The sequence below is a fragment of the Atta cephalotes genome (assembly GCF_000143395.1).
Source record: "Atta cephalotes unplaced genomic scaffold scaffold00030, whole genome shotgun sequence".
NCBI lineage: Eukaryota > Metazoa > Arthropoda > Insecta > Hymenoptera > Formicidae > Atta > Atta cephalotes.
In genome coordinates this window covers 721,901-737,216 of record NW_012130094.1, presented here as the reverse complement: position 1 = coordinate 737,216, position 15,316 = coordinate 721,901, and the positions used below count along the sequence as shown (strand labels likewise).

Here is a 15,316-nt window from a genome sequence, read left to right as displayed (position 1 = left end):
TTGTTATCTTTTAATGATAAAATAAGAGCAAAATAATATAATTATAAAATAATTAATTTTAAAATTTTAATTAAAAATAATTTTAAAATTAATTAAAATAGGATTAAATATTTTTAAAGAAATTTTATCGGAAAAGCGATCCATGAGTATTATTATTGCAGATATTGAAAAGAGTACAAAGGTGATATATTGAGTGGAAAATGTGAAAGTTTTTTATGAAAAAAAATAAGTGAAGCAAGTGACGCGGTTTGCTTTCAAAATCCGCTTCCGCACCAAGTAACTTAGGTTAAGATTAGCCTGTAAGTTAAGCCTGTGAATATTACCGATCATAATTCTATTCGAAATCGATATAAGAGTTGTTACGAATTTTGTACGCGGACGCAAGTCACGTCATGGATTCTATAGACAAAGAGAAAATATATTATATAAATATATGAATATATTAAAACGCATAAAACGCACGTGAACGCTGGTACGCATTGTGCGCATAGTTTATAGGCATAGATATAATGATATACTTTTAAGTTGAATTTTTTGCAGGGATATGCGAACTATATTCCGTAAGCTACGAAACGACATAGTTTACTATTGAATGCTCGCTCAATCATAGTATTTGGTCAAACATAATTGCTAAGTTTTGCAAATAAATTAATACAGATAATAATTTATTAGTTAACTTTAATCGAGGATACCACTAAAATAAAACAGAAAAAGTATAAAACGATTTTTAGAAATATATTAAATAATTTGAATATTTGGAACAGATTAAAATGAACGAAGACATATGCTGTATGTAATTGCAATATATTAATTAGTTTATATTTCTCATTTTGTCAGTCGATGATTGAGTTACTTCCATTGTAGTTACTTGAAAAGGAAATGTATAAAACATTTTCGAATATGTATTAAATATAATTTAAATATTCGAAATGAATTATGGTAAACGAAAAAATTAGAAAAGCTATTTTAATATTAATTAATATAATTATTTATATTACTTAAAATAATTTTTATTCATTGATGATTGAGCTTTGCGTTTTTTAATTACTTGAAGAAATTAGTATCATACTTGACAAAACTAGTTAAAATAACGTTTGTTTCGAAGCATATGGAAACCATATCGTAACCCTCTACATCTAGTATGGTTGTGAATCCTTACTCGGCCTTACTTTAGGTGTCCAAAATGGAAGAACTCTCATGAGATAGCAACTTCTCATGGACCCTATGTTTCGGCACTCATTCCCCACTTGAAGCTTGCTAGTATAGTTTCCATTACGATCGATCGCTCGATCATCTCCGATCACGAATGTCCGTCGAATTTATCTCGTGATTAACTACACGATTTCGTCCGACTCGATTCTCTCTCGCTGCTATTTTTACCAGATAAATTAAATGAATTTTAAATGATAATGCTAAATTTTAGTTACAGTAATTTACAGTAATACGGTATTTAAGAATAATCAAAATTAGAAATCGGATAAGTAATTTGAAACACCATTAGAGCATCGAATTATAAATGGAGAAATTCTTAATTTCTCTTGCATTCTTTATCGCGAGAACATTTGCTCAAGGTGCGCTCGTTCGATGAAACCACGGCGCAAATTGAAATTTGCGTACGCTTTCTTAAGCAAAATCGCATCTAGTTCGCCATTAAGCCATCGCGAAATTTTCATCTTCGGTTAGAATTAAAACTCTTATGTGATATTAAAAGCTTTCAAGCGTAACACCAAGAAAGCTCTACGCGGACAATCTAGGAGCGGTGTAATTCGCATACAATATAGGCACAATTTTCGCATCACGTATCGGTTCTAGTGCCAATTAAATTCTCTAGCTCGACTAGCCGGTCGTAATCGTCGTAGGCAGCATACTTAGAGCATCGATCGCGAGAGAAGATATTTATATATATTAGAGATTAGGGATCTCAAGGCGATGACTTTTGTTAAGTTATAGGAAATGTGATTTTCAAATCAATACGACAGAGAACGTCATCATCACGGTCAGTTAGATGTTTCGAATAATACAATATATTTTCGATTAAATAAATTTTAATGCGCAACATTTGTTTTGTGATTGTGCGCTGATAACTTTTGGATTTTCAACACTATCAGTCTGAAACGCTACTACTCCCCCCTAAATTCCACCTAAATTAAATTAGAAAAACCGTAAAAAATTTATAATAAATCTGATTTTGTATTGTAAATGAACTATAAAATCTTTAGAATTTACTTAATCTTCCAATAGTCATAATTTATTCGATTATCATAGATGATTTTCTAATCTAATTTTATTTTACATAAAAATTATAAGAATTAAATATTGATAATAATGTTTAGTACAATATGAAATATAAATTTAGCACAATATGAAAGAAGAAATTATAAAAGTATTTCATAAAAAACAATATATTTAATCTCCTTGGATAGGTAATTAGAAAGTGCATTACTCAAGAAAAAATGCAAAATACAAATATTCACTTGAGATTCCTCTTTAGATAGGTGAACAAATTTTAATATAAATTCAAATAATTTATACGCAAGGGTGATGTAGAGTAAATAACTTTAAGCAATTTTAACTGACAATGAGTAATCTAATGATACACGAATAAACGATGTAATGCGAATTCTATTTCCACACGATTTAGCTATCATGCTCGATCGAAAAATCGGCAATGCTATTTGTCTTTAACAAACGAACATTATTCGATAGTTATCTTCACATGTTGTATGCCCTCGTAATGTTACTTGGCTATTTAATAATATTCGCACTTACTATAGCCGGATATTTATCATGCTATATGATTTCTTTTTCTCTTTTTCTCGCCTCTTTACATATATATATATAAAAGTTTATAATATAAATGAGAAAACACTCTTCGAGACGCTTCCTTTCTCTCTACTCGAAAGTTTTCAACTCGTTTACCGCTTCTTACATAAATCATAAATTGTACATAATATATAAACGGTGTATATACAGTATATATATATATATATATAAATTACATACTCGCTCTGCGATATAAACGGACTATTGTATATAAGAGATTGTACGAGTTCGTTTAAAATATATAAAAAGACGTTTTCTGTTAATTCCCGATATATTATTTTTCCCAGTTTCATACATTTTCCGACACATTTCTTTAAATACCTTGAGTAAATTTTTATTTTAGATAAATGAATTAATAAAAATAATTTATGTAAAATAAATTCAATAAATTTAAAAAATAAGTTTTATATTTAACAATTCATAGCTGTCCCATTATTTTCTTGATATTTTTAGAAAACTGAAGCTTAGAAAACGAAAATTTATGATCTATAATTTTTTTATCTATCACTGATGGACAATAAAATTCAGATGCATTGCATCTATCGAACTTCAACTGCAGCTATTACATAAAAAAATCTATCTTCACATATATTATGCGAAGATTACATAGCATTAAACGAAGACATTTGACCTTTTGCTTCGAAGGTCGTAGAAATGTTAATCCAGCGCAACTAACATTCCGCCCTTCTGATATCGAGGGGATGAATCTAAATCGATAAAATAGATATCAACTGACTACACGTTTCACGAAACATTTCTACTTATAATTTATAATGTATACGATGAAAGAATAATTTTTACATTTTGTAATGCAAAATTGCTTACATATTTTATTTGTTAAGTTCTCCATATAATTGCGATTATAAAGTAAAGGTAATGAATTTTTGATTTGATAAATGAACACTGGAATCGACATTATTTTAATGCGCAAGTATCAAATAAATAATTAAAATTATATTATAATTATTAATTCATCGAATTAATAAAATAAAAAAATAAAAAAAATAAAAAATATACATTATTTTTTCTGATTTTAAAATGAGCAACTTATATAACTTTAAAAAAGTAAGTTATAAATGCCAAATGTTATACACAAATCTGTGCATCTAAAAATACACAAAATTACTTTAAAAATAATTGTTGACAAAAATAAATTATTCTTCAATATTTAATATAAAAAATAAACAGCAACAATTTATAAATCCGAAAAAGAGATTATCGATCTCTGTTTTTGTGACATTTAGATAGTAATATCTCGACATTTCAGAAATTTTATGATTCATCCTCACAATCAAGGATAAGATAAGTTTATGAACTGAGGGTCGTTTCACTCTGGCATTTCATGGATAAAAGAAAACTCCACTCCCATAAAAATGTGATATACCACGGCGCAAGCTCCGTGCAAGAGAACTCGCGAGGAGGAAGTCGCACGGTTAGACTGGTAGACTTGTTTTCAAACAGTCGTCGGAGTTAGTCGGTTGCATGGCTATCTCTCGCGTGTTCGCGTGTTTGAGAATCTCTTCTTCGAGATGAAAAGATTGTGTCGATATAATAATAATTTTGCAAATTGCGGACGAAAATGATCGTGAGATCATTGTCCAACATTAATGATTTAACGAAGGACGCATGTCGATCGCGTATATGTGCGAAATTAATTCTCGTGATTAAATAACGCAATTTCTTCGTAATCAAATGTCACTTGTGTAAATATAATTAATAATAAAGTGCAATTTTAAAGTGAAATATGAAATTGGAACAATAAAGACGATGAAAGTGATTGCATCGATAGTGAATCGCAAGAAAAATGTAAAGAAGTTGCGGCTCTTTTAATTATGTATATATGATACGAAAAATTGATATCGTTGAAAACGAAACGTTGAAATGCAAGAAATTTTTTAGAAAACTTTTTTAGAAAACGAAGACATGCTATTATAACGAATACCATTGTTATATTATGAGGATTTCAGAATTCGCAAAATATACATCGTCGAACTTCTGTAATTATTTTCTTCTTGAAGAAAGCACAGTTATTTACATTAGCTGTGCTTTAAATTCAACGATCAAACAAAAAAATTTATCTAAAAGAGTACTTGATGCTCATGAAAAGTTGAGACACGCAATCAGCTTAAAAGTAAAGCGGCTTCGATTTTATCGGAGATTCGAACGAGTAGTAAATCTCGCTTTAGTCAGACGATGAATATCGAGAATGTAAAAAATTCTGTTGTAATTTTTTTTTGAAGAGAATTCAGATTGATGGTACATAATCTATAATACGAAGAGTCTAATCGTCGCTGTGTTCTCTCGCTGTGTTATATATTAGTTTAAATAAAGAAAAGGGTAAAAAATTTATTATAAATTTTATAGAAAACGGAAATGAAACATAATGAAATTATGCATGCAATTAAGAGACGATCAACAGAAGCAGATAACACATTTATGGCACTAATGTTTCAAGGCTGAAAATCCCAAAGGTATTATAGGCAAGATAATCGCTTATTTCAAGGTTACTTGCAACCATTGGAACAATCATTAGAAATTTCACCGTGAGTGTCTCTCAGAAAAAAGTCTCTAACATCAACATCGATTCTAAATCTATAAAAAACGCAAGAGCGTACTATTTCCTATTTCTGTTTCAATAATAACATATTGACATTGTCTTTTAAATATCCAATGATAAAAAAATGTTCTGTGGAAGAAACTTTTGCGTGACAAAAAGATTGATTTAAAATTTATCAATGTAAAACGGCCTTTTAAATTATATGCCTGCAAAGTTACGAAGGACGACAGGAACAAATTTTAACAACGTCATTTCTAATGTGACACAGAAATCCAGATCAATAATGCATTTTTTGAACAGTTATTTAAATGTTCGCTTAGTAGTGTCGTGGTAATGAGATTACTAGTGTCTAATTCTATACTATTCTAGCATCCATTCGCAACTACGCGGCTAATGAAGTTAACACGTGGTAATTGTCCTAAGTGCATCGGACAGGTCGAATGCTTCTGGCAAAAGAACGGTAGAGAAAGGATCGCGCAAACACGGGAGGAGACTTCTTTGTATTACACATTATGCGATTCGTCGAACGTCCGATCACACAGATTAAATTTTGATCAAGAAATGGGACAACCTTCGACGATTCAGCGGAATCAATTGTGACTCACATGTCTAATGAATCACTCGCGTGAGACACGCTTGAAGCTTACCACGAATCTTCTTTACTATTAAATTGTTAATGTTAATCGAAACTAATTAACTTCCAAGAAGAAAGTAAGAAAAGAAAAGAAAGGAAGAAGAAATTACGAGCTACTCATAGGAATCGAAATAAGCCGATTAATTTTGACGGACACTTTTTCGTTCACCAATTTTCATCGCTCGAGAAAATAAAAGATTCGAGAGTCAAGATCATCCGTATTTTTTGACGAAATGACACGACGTGCGTCACGACGCGTGTCGTGCCCATAAGAGAATGGTAGCTATAGCGAAATCGTCTAATCGATGGAAGTCGTGACACACTCATCTACATACACGCATTTGTCGACCGACTTTGCAAACTTCTACTTTTCAAACGAAAATAGTATGACTGAAACAAAGATAATTTGCAATGAAATATTTCTGCGCACGTGTGCATTTTAACGGATATCACAAAAGAGTGAAAATGGAATTGTTGCGAATCATCTATTCTTAGCGCGAAGCGAGTCTCTTGATTTGTTTTTTTGTGAGTGGCGATTAAACTTTTACGGAGCCGTTCGCTCTAATAGGAAATATCGACATAAAGTCGCTATTTTTTGTGTCACATATTTCGAAAGGAAGTAAATATAATATGCACTATTTGACGTGAAAATGAATTATCAAACTCGTACAGTATTAATTTTCAAGCCGTAACATCGATAAGAGAATAAAAGTCAAAGCGAATGAAATTTTCAACAAGTTTGTGCTGGAATTCAGTATTCAGGATCATGCGTTTGTCCATAAATATATATTACATTTTTAATCGGCGTGGAATTAAAATATGTGAGATTTAAACTGGAAAATTCAACAGAAGATTTAAAAAATATATAGGTGTTGGGATTGAAAAATATTACGCGATGGGTCGGAAACAGAAACGTCGCCTGATACCGGAACAAGACCGTAGAATTTGCGGTAGCATTTGCTTCTTCCAGTTCACTTTCGTCATCAGTTGCGTAGCTTTGGTTTATCTCAGCGTAGCAATCTACGCGCCGTCGTATAGGTAAAAAAACAATTTATTAAATCTGGAATTAAAAACTAATTTCCGGCATATCACTTCCTTATTCTTCAAAAGTGACACACTTTCAAGTGATCGTCATAAATAAATTAAATAAACATTATCTTATAATACTGAGGAAAAAATATAGTCAATTTTAATGAATATTGAATTCAATATTGCCAACTAATCATTTACTTACAGTAAATAAATATATGCAATAAAAAAATTGTTAAATTAAATTAATAGTTTTCGTACCAAATAAATATATATTTATATTTAATAAATATTTAGTGTTGGCAGTATTCAACTAAATATTTATTAAAAGTGACTATATTTTTTCTCAGTGTATCAATCATCAACAGTGAACTAAGATTGCTTTCCATTTGAAGACGTAGTCGATACGAGTTCTATCTTTATTATTTATTGAATAATAAGGGATAAAACAACGTTTGCATATCTTAACAGGAAAATAGCCTAACTTTATAAAAAGTCGTCAAAATTGTCATAATTAAAAAAATTGATTTAAAAAAAGAATCAAAATTTCTATTTACATTTAAAAAGAATGAATTTTTTAAGAATTATGAAACGAAAATGACAAAAACATTTAATCATGTTAAAAATATATTCTTTTTCGATATTATTTGATTTGTCGATAATTTTTCTATTAAATTAAAAAATATGTTTCCTTTCTCTGAAAAACTTAATTTTTTTAGTTGTGTTACTTTTGAAGTAAGAGAATGTTATATTTAATTGTTAGATATATAGATATTAGTTTCTCTCTATTCAAAGCATTTATTCTTCCTTAAAATCTTCTCGCAGAAGACTGTGTTATATAACGTGTCATAGCATCATTAAGGAGAAATTACTGACGCTATTCAGAAATATTATTCGAGACAAAACTGAAGAGAGATATTCGCTGTTTATTTCTGGGGTAATCTGAGAAGTGCGTTAACGAGGCCAACGTAATTTCAGAGCTTTCCACATTGGCATTGAGCCGGAACCGGTGATGTGCCAAACTGTTAATGCCTCGATGGTGAATAATTGCGGCTGGGCTAGTTGCGGCGAATGGTGTTTGACGAAATCGAGCGGCTTTTGTCCCCAGTTTCATGCAACCGTGAGACGTAATGGCACTGACGTGATTTTCGAAAATTGCACCAAGTTCAATACAATCGCGTGCCCTCAGGTGCGTAGAACGTAACAATATTATGCATTACAATAGTCTCTTTTTGCTTTGTGCTTGAAAATCTAATATTGTTATAGTTTAAATGTTACTTAAACATGAACTACATGGAAAACTCTCGATAAATTATATTGTTCACAGATATATAACAGCTGTAATAAGTATTATATATAAATTATGGATAAAATTATGAAATTTTTAAACTATTGATAATTTGACTTTAATTTTTAGAAAACGAATGAGTCTATTTTTCAAATTTTATAGCATATTCTTAGTAAAATTTATTATAATTTATTATATTTCTCGCCTCAAACACATTGCAGAATTATTATAATAGTTGATTCTTCTGAAGTTTTCATATTTTCTTCAAAGATACCAGAAGGTTTGCGAGTTATCGTCATATCATAATCCATTGCTAATGCCAACTTCGTGAATCTTGCTGTTCCTTTCATCAGGACTGATACTAATATAGTAATTTCCCATCCGCTGGCATGATAATGTCAATATTTAAAAATAGACAAATCTAAAAATTTATTACTAGGTATTTTTGAGTTCGCTAAATTGAAATTTGATATCAGAAATTCAAATTCAAAGTGACAGATCTCATATGACTTAGTAATCGAAAAAATAAATTTTCGAAAAATTAATTGTAAGATTCAAACGAATGATAATCTTAATTCCCTGATATAAAAAATATAATTATAATAAGTTTGGTTCTTGGAAATTAGCGCTGTATGTGAGTGATAAATTTCAATATTATTAAATTGTATTTCTCGTATATAATTAATAATTTGTATACATGTTTAAGCTAATTTTTTAGCCATCTTCAGTACATACAGATGAATCCGTGATAAGCAATAAGATATAAATTATATATATAAATTTATATATGTTTTTAATAAATAAATTATATATGATAAAATTATATACGTTTTTACCATTTAATATCCGCAATGTTTCCATGTTTCCAATTACAATGCGTCTTCTCTCCAATAAATAATTTATTGACTATTTCACATGGAAACATTGTGGATATTAAATGCGAAACATGTAGATGCTGTAGTTTTATACATCTTATTGTTTACTACGGATTCATCTGTATGTACTGAAGATGGCTAAATGTTAGCTGAAATATATATATATACAAAATTATTAATTAAATACGAAAGATACAATTTAATAATATTGAAATTTATCGCGCACATAGTACAGCACTAATTTTCAAGAGCCAAACTTATTATAATTATAATTGTAAGATGTTTTTAAAATAAAAAAGTAATAATCGAAAAGAACATATAAAGTTTCGAGAATTCTTTCGTATTCTTTAAATTCTTTGGAATGAAATCTCATTCTAAAGAGTGAAAATTCTGCCAATCTTTTCCAAGAGTTCTTGAAAAAAGGCAGAATTTCCAATCTTTAATGGTGGGATACCTTTAAAATGAAATTCTTCAAAGAAATTAGAAAATATGAAATAAATTGAATAAGACGTATACAATATACAAGCAGTAAAAAGCAGTGAATACGGTTTATTAGCATTATAAAAATAAGGCGAAAATTTTTATTTGCGAGAATATATAGATATCGGTAGCGGTTAAGTGATTAATTTTAGTATTAAATTCGAAAAAACAAGTATTAATATATAGATAAGAACAAATATAGAAATGACAACATAAAAAAAATACATTTAACTCTTACATTAAACATTTTAGTGGTGTCTCTCGTCTTGTAAAGAATAAATTACAGAAAATAATAATATTTTCATATTACAGAAAATAATATTTTTGTAAAATAATACTTTATGTTTCTAAATTACTTATATAAATTATATTTAAAATATTATAACAAAAACACATATATAGAGATTTATACAAGATCTTGCTTAATTTGTTCTTTTTGAAGGAATTAAGAAATTAATGAGAAATAGGAAAGAAAGAAAGAATTTTCCAATTTGTTTATTTAAATTGTTTATTTAATTTTAATCGTGATTAATTTATTTAAATTATTTAAATTATTTAAATTAATTTATTTAAATTAATTTGATTGGTCTCTCTCTCTCTCTCTCTCTCTCTCTTTCTTTATCTCTCTTAAAAAAAAGATATGAAACTTCAGTTAAAATTCTAACAAAGAACTAAAAGAGAATACTATTAATAAGCTCAGCATAATCTCCGCAAGTTGGGAATATTTACGGTATAAGATCTAATATTAAAATTTCATAGTTTCATTCAATGCTATCTTGTTAGTAGAACAATTGCAATCTCGTATAATTACTCAATCAACTCGGAAATCTTCAGCAAAGCTTTCATAGGGAAGACAATAACAAGCTTTTCTCGTATGCTTCGTCGCTTACTTGCCAATCTTTCCCCCAAAGCTTTTTCCACTTGACATAGTATGAAAATTCTTCTAAAATGATGGGGACGTACGTTTACCCTTCGGATTTCGATCACTTTATTTCATGGTATATTCCCAACCAAGCGTGATCATAAGTTCTCACACGATCGGATGCTTATGAATGTAGGCTTCTATCTCGTGGGAATATTACATTTTTACAGAAGCTGCGTAGACTCCAATTTCTTTTCCATGCCGCCAAACGTCGATGCGATAAAGATGTTGCGGAAGATTTCATCCAAATAATAAAATGTAACAAGATACTTGTTGTGTTACTTGAAATTTTATCTTCATCATTAATAATAATTCCTTGAATTCATGGCTTTGGTATTCAAGCTCGAAGTTCACTTTATAGATACTTAGAGATCAATTCTTTAGTCTCCTTCTTTAATCCTTGATAACCTCCTTTTATTTTTGATAATGTTGATTGTAATTTATCGTAAAAGTATAATGTTGAAATTATATCGATCACTTGAATTCAAAATTATTGGAGAAAAAAAATACGTAGTACAATTAATTAATATTTGTTGAAAAAATATGTAGCAGTTAATAAACTTTGCAATCTTTATTGGACTCGAAATAAACGTTGTCTACAATCTTAAAGATATTTACAAAATATGATCTGATTAAATAAGATAATTTTATTCATAATTCATTTACTAAAAATTTTTTTATTTTTATAGAAAATATGATAATTGCACTTCGTTTCTGCCTCCAATTTCCATCTCATCTTATTATCTCTTCTGTATAACGATCCATCAACCGAGTGATATCGATTACAGTTGAGACGTTTTCAGTTCGTTGAGAGGGAAAACCTTTTGCAATATTCACGAAGAAAAAATATTATTAAAAAATTCATTGCGTGCGATATGCGCAGCATTATAACATCATCCATCAGAGAAATTTTTACAGAAAAACATTTTTCTGTCACAATTTGCGAGTAATATTAGTTTCATGCCTTTTTATCGTTATGATAATTATTTAGCAGATATATTACAGAAGTATATAATGCTAATAAAAATAGATATTGTATAAGGGCGGAGATGTAAACAACATGACATAAACTTTTACTATCATAATAATGATACGTTGTTACAATTCAGCCATTTAATTCATTTTATCAACAATGGTTATGGATCAGCCAATTAATTCATTTTATCAACAATGGTTGTGGATTAAAGAGCTTATTTAAAGAGCGGACGATTATTACATAATCTAACAGAAAAATTTTGTACAATAAAACAGTTTTTTGACAATAAAACAGTGTTATATAAATACAAATTTTTTTTTTATGAATTGCGTTACGGTAATATTTTAATTAAATAGCTTTAATTTATTATGTGTGACATAAATTTGTCGAATAAATTATTATTCGAAACTTAAATGCAATTAAAATGCATATTATAATTTTTGTGTCGTTTGACAGTTAGAGAAAAGTTGATATTTACAACAATCGAAAGATTTTAAATTATTAAAAGACAGCTAAAAATACTCGGTATTCATAAACCTAAAATAAAAGTCAGTCTTTAAAATAAAAGTCACGAGTTGGGAGAATACGGAGTTATCCCCAAGGGAGTGCCCTATTAATATGAATATTTTGGTGCACGGCATCGTACGGTATGCCGACCGCTAATGCTTTGCCAGCAGGTTTGAAACTTTCTGAAAGTAATGGGATTTAATTAATGACATTGATGTGAAAACGCAATATAGAGTGTAATTAAAACATACATAATGTAGATTTTTATAGCATTGACAATGATGCCAGACAATTTCCATAAATCGTAAAGTAATTTTCTTAATGAATTAATTGTTCTAATTAAATAAAGGCATTTAAACATTTTTTAAACATTCTATTAAATTCTATAAAGGGATAATAATTTTATAATAGAATTTACGAGTATAAACATTTTGAAATCAAGAATATTATTTAACTCTTCCATAACAAGAAAAAAATAAAATTAAAGGGTGATAAAAAAAATAAAAAACTTGTATTTTATCATTGCGTTAATTAAGTAAAAATTATGTTTGAATACTTTCAGATAAATTTTAGCATATAAATAAAATAAATAAAATTAAAATTTAATTGCAAAATTATCCAAAAGATTTTAGAAATCACAATCGATATGTATAATTCTAATTATAATTGAAAAAATTGCGAGAGATTAAGATTAGAATTCCATTAAATTCCACTAATTTTAGAATAGAATTCCATTAAATTCCACTAATTTTAGAATATTATATATATATATATATAATCATAAATAAGAATGAATAATTCAAAACAAAAAATGATTGATAGGTAAACATGGAGAACATGAAAAAATATAATTGCAACAACGGCAGCGAGTGCAGTATGTTGACGGGGGTGTTCAACTGCAGCCTCGGACATTGTTCAAACATGAGTGAACTGATGCTTTGTCATCACAAGGCCGATGGCATTGTTATCGATAGCGAGAAGGATAACATGAAACTGAATGGCTTCTTCAGCTGTCAACATTCTAGATGCACAAAAATCAAGAATGCTTTCAATTGCGACCGATACTGTCCGAGCATTAATACTACCGACGTGAACGTGTATCTAATGCAAGACGACAGTGTGATATCAGCCAAATGCTCCCGTGGGATGGCCTTGAACAGAGCAAACGGTAGCCTACCTGGTATCAGATTGGATGAGCCTGTTAAAATCTGGGATGAAAAAAACAGCAGTATTGTCGCAAGCTGTTTCGCCGTAATGAAGAATGGCAATGTCATCAGGTAATAACGAATATTAATATCCAGGGTTGAATAGTAACTTAATTAATTAAAAGTTAAAAAAAAATTAAAAGTTAATAACTTTTAACTTAACTTAACTTAGTTAATTTTAAATGTATGTAAATTTTAACTTAACTAAATTATTTTTAAACGTTAACTTTTTAACTTTTTTTTTAAGTTTTTTTATTTCTTTTAAATATCTTAGAAAAATAATAAAACTAAGAGCGTGTATTCGTAATCTGTTCATATTTTAAGATCATCTTAAATAATTTCTTAATACAACCCTCTGATTAGTTTATGCAGTTTATGTTTTACACCATAAGCCTTAGTCCAGATCTACAATAAGTGTTTTAAGTCGTAAGAAATTGATCAATTACAGTCTAATATTCTTCTCGCGTTCGATTGGAATTGGTCAATTTCTTATGGTTTAAGACTTATTAAAAAGTAATCACTGATCTTGTATCTTCTCTACGTGCTGACTGTTTTCTTAAAGTTATATAACTTATATAGTTATATCGTTATGTGTTATATACTTATATCACATATGAATAAAAAAATTTAATTTACTTAATAATCTATATCGTAGTTATTTAATCTCATTTTAAGAAAAATTAGGACATTATGATCTAAAAAATAATTTTTTTCAAAATTAACTTCTTTTTTAATTTAAGTTAATTCAATATTGACTTAACTTACGTTAAGTTAATTTTTTATTTCTTCAACTTTTAATTTGATTAATTTTGTGAAGCCATTAACTTTAACTTTATTTAATTAAAAAAAACATTAACTTACTCAACCCTGTTAATATCAAAATCGTACAATGACAAATTTTCCAAACCATACTCGAAAATAATTTTGCTGATATATTTAAAAATTTAGCTAGATCTGAAAATAATTTTGTTGGTTGGCAAAATAATTATGTTGGAGATTCAAGCTAGTTACTATAAGGTCAAACTTTGCAGCGTTGCTCATCACGCTTCAACAAAATCGTTCTTTTCATTTATAAATTTATTCTATTAAAATTTTATTTCGTTAGTTACAAGACAAATAGTACAATATATATTGGAATATCATTTAACAAATAAATAAAATAAGCATTAAAAAATGTGATTATATGAAAAAATATGTTAATTTTTATTGTAATTAATTATATATTTACTGTACAAAGAACGCAAATTTCATATAAATTGTTAAGATTTTGAACATTAATTTTTTAAAAAGACATTTGTTAACGACAGCGACATAATAGAGTTCAATAGAGTAACTATTGAATTCGTTCACACTGCATTTTTTAAGAGTGCCTTAAATGCACAGAAAAGAGATTCAATAAGAAAATCTCGAGAATTAAATTGCCGTCGATAGGTGGCACTGGAGCTTTGTTGAATGATTGAATAGAGAAAATACTTTTATCTCATTCTTTTCCCATCATTCCAGCATCCTTTGAAAAGGATTCATAACATCGTTATATAAATAACCAATAATCGATAATACTATTAATTTTAACATATTTTATGCCTAAGATAAAATTATTATATTATATTATTATACAATTACCACATAAAATGTACTTAATTTATGACATTTATGTGATATTATTCGTAGTTATTGAAGCATAATTCCATTTATTATTATTGAATTTTTCTAAGCTAAAAAATTGAAATTTTATTGAATCATCATTAAAAAGGGAATACGCTAATGACAAAAAGAGATTAAGATATTAGAGTATATCAATGACAGAGAAAAAGACTAAATATTGGGGTGTGCCCAGTCGCAGGATCAATGGTTGCTATGGAAATACCCTATACGAGTCTATAAGAAACCGAGTCTAGAGAAACGACACAGGCTTTTACGATAGAAGTAATTGACCCCAATAAACTTATCTATAAATATTTAATTTTAATTCGTATCTTTGCTTACAAATATGAATTGAACAAAATAAATTCAAATATAT

At 28.5% G+C, this 15,316-nt stretch overlaps 2 protein-coding genes across 2 annotated transcripts in view; one reads left to right on the top strand and one right to left on the bottom strand.

Moving 5' to 3' along the window:
• LOC105620845 (UPF0769 protein C21orf59 homolog) overlaps positions 1-15,316 on the bottom strand; it is a 42,021-nt gene that overhangs the window by 13,904 nt on the left and 12,801 nt on the right. The window lies entirely within an intron of this gene.
• The window catches only part of LOC105620843, a 9,993-nt gene continuing 1,586 nt past the window's right edge, over positions 6,910-15,316 (top strand). The window contains exons 1-3 of the mRNA XM_012202320.1: positions 6,910-7,052; positions 8,022-8,232; positions 12,914-13,368. Of these exons, the coding sequence (XP_012057710.1) occupies positions 6,910-7,052; positions 8,022-8,232; positions 12,914-13,368 (809 nt within the window). The remainder of the gene's footprint in view (positions 7,053-8,021; positions 8,233-12,913; positions 13,369-15,316) is intronic.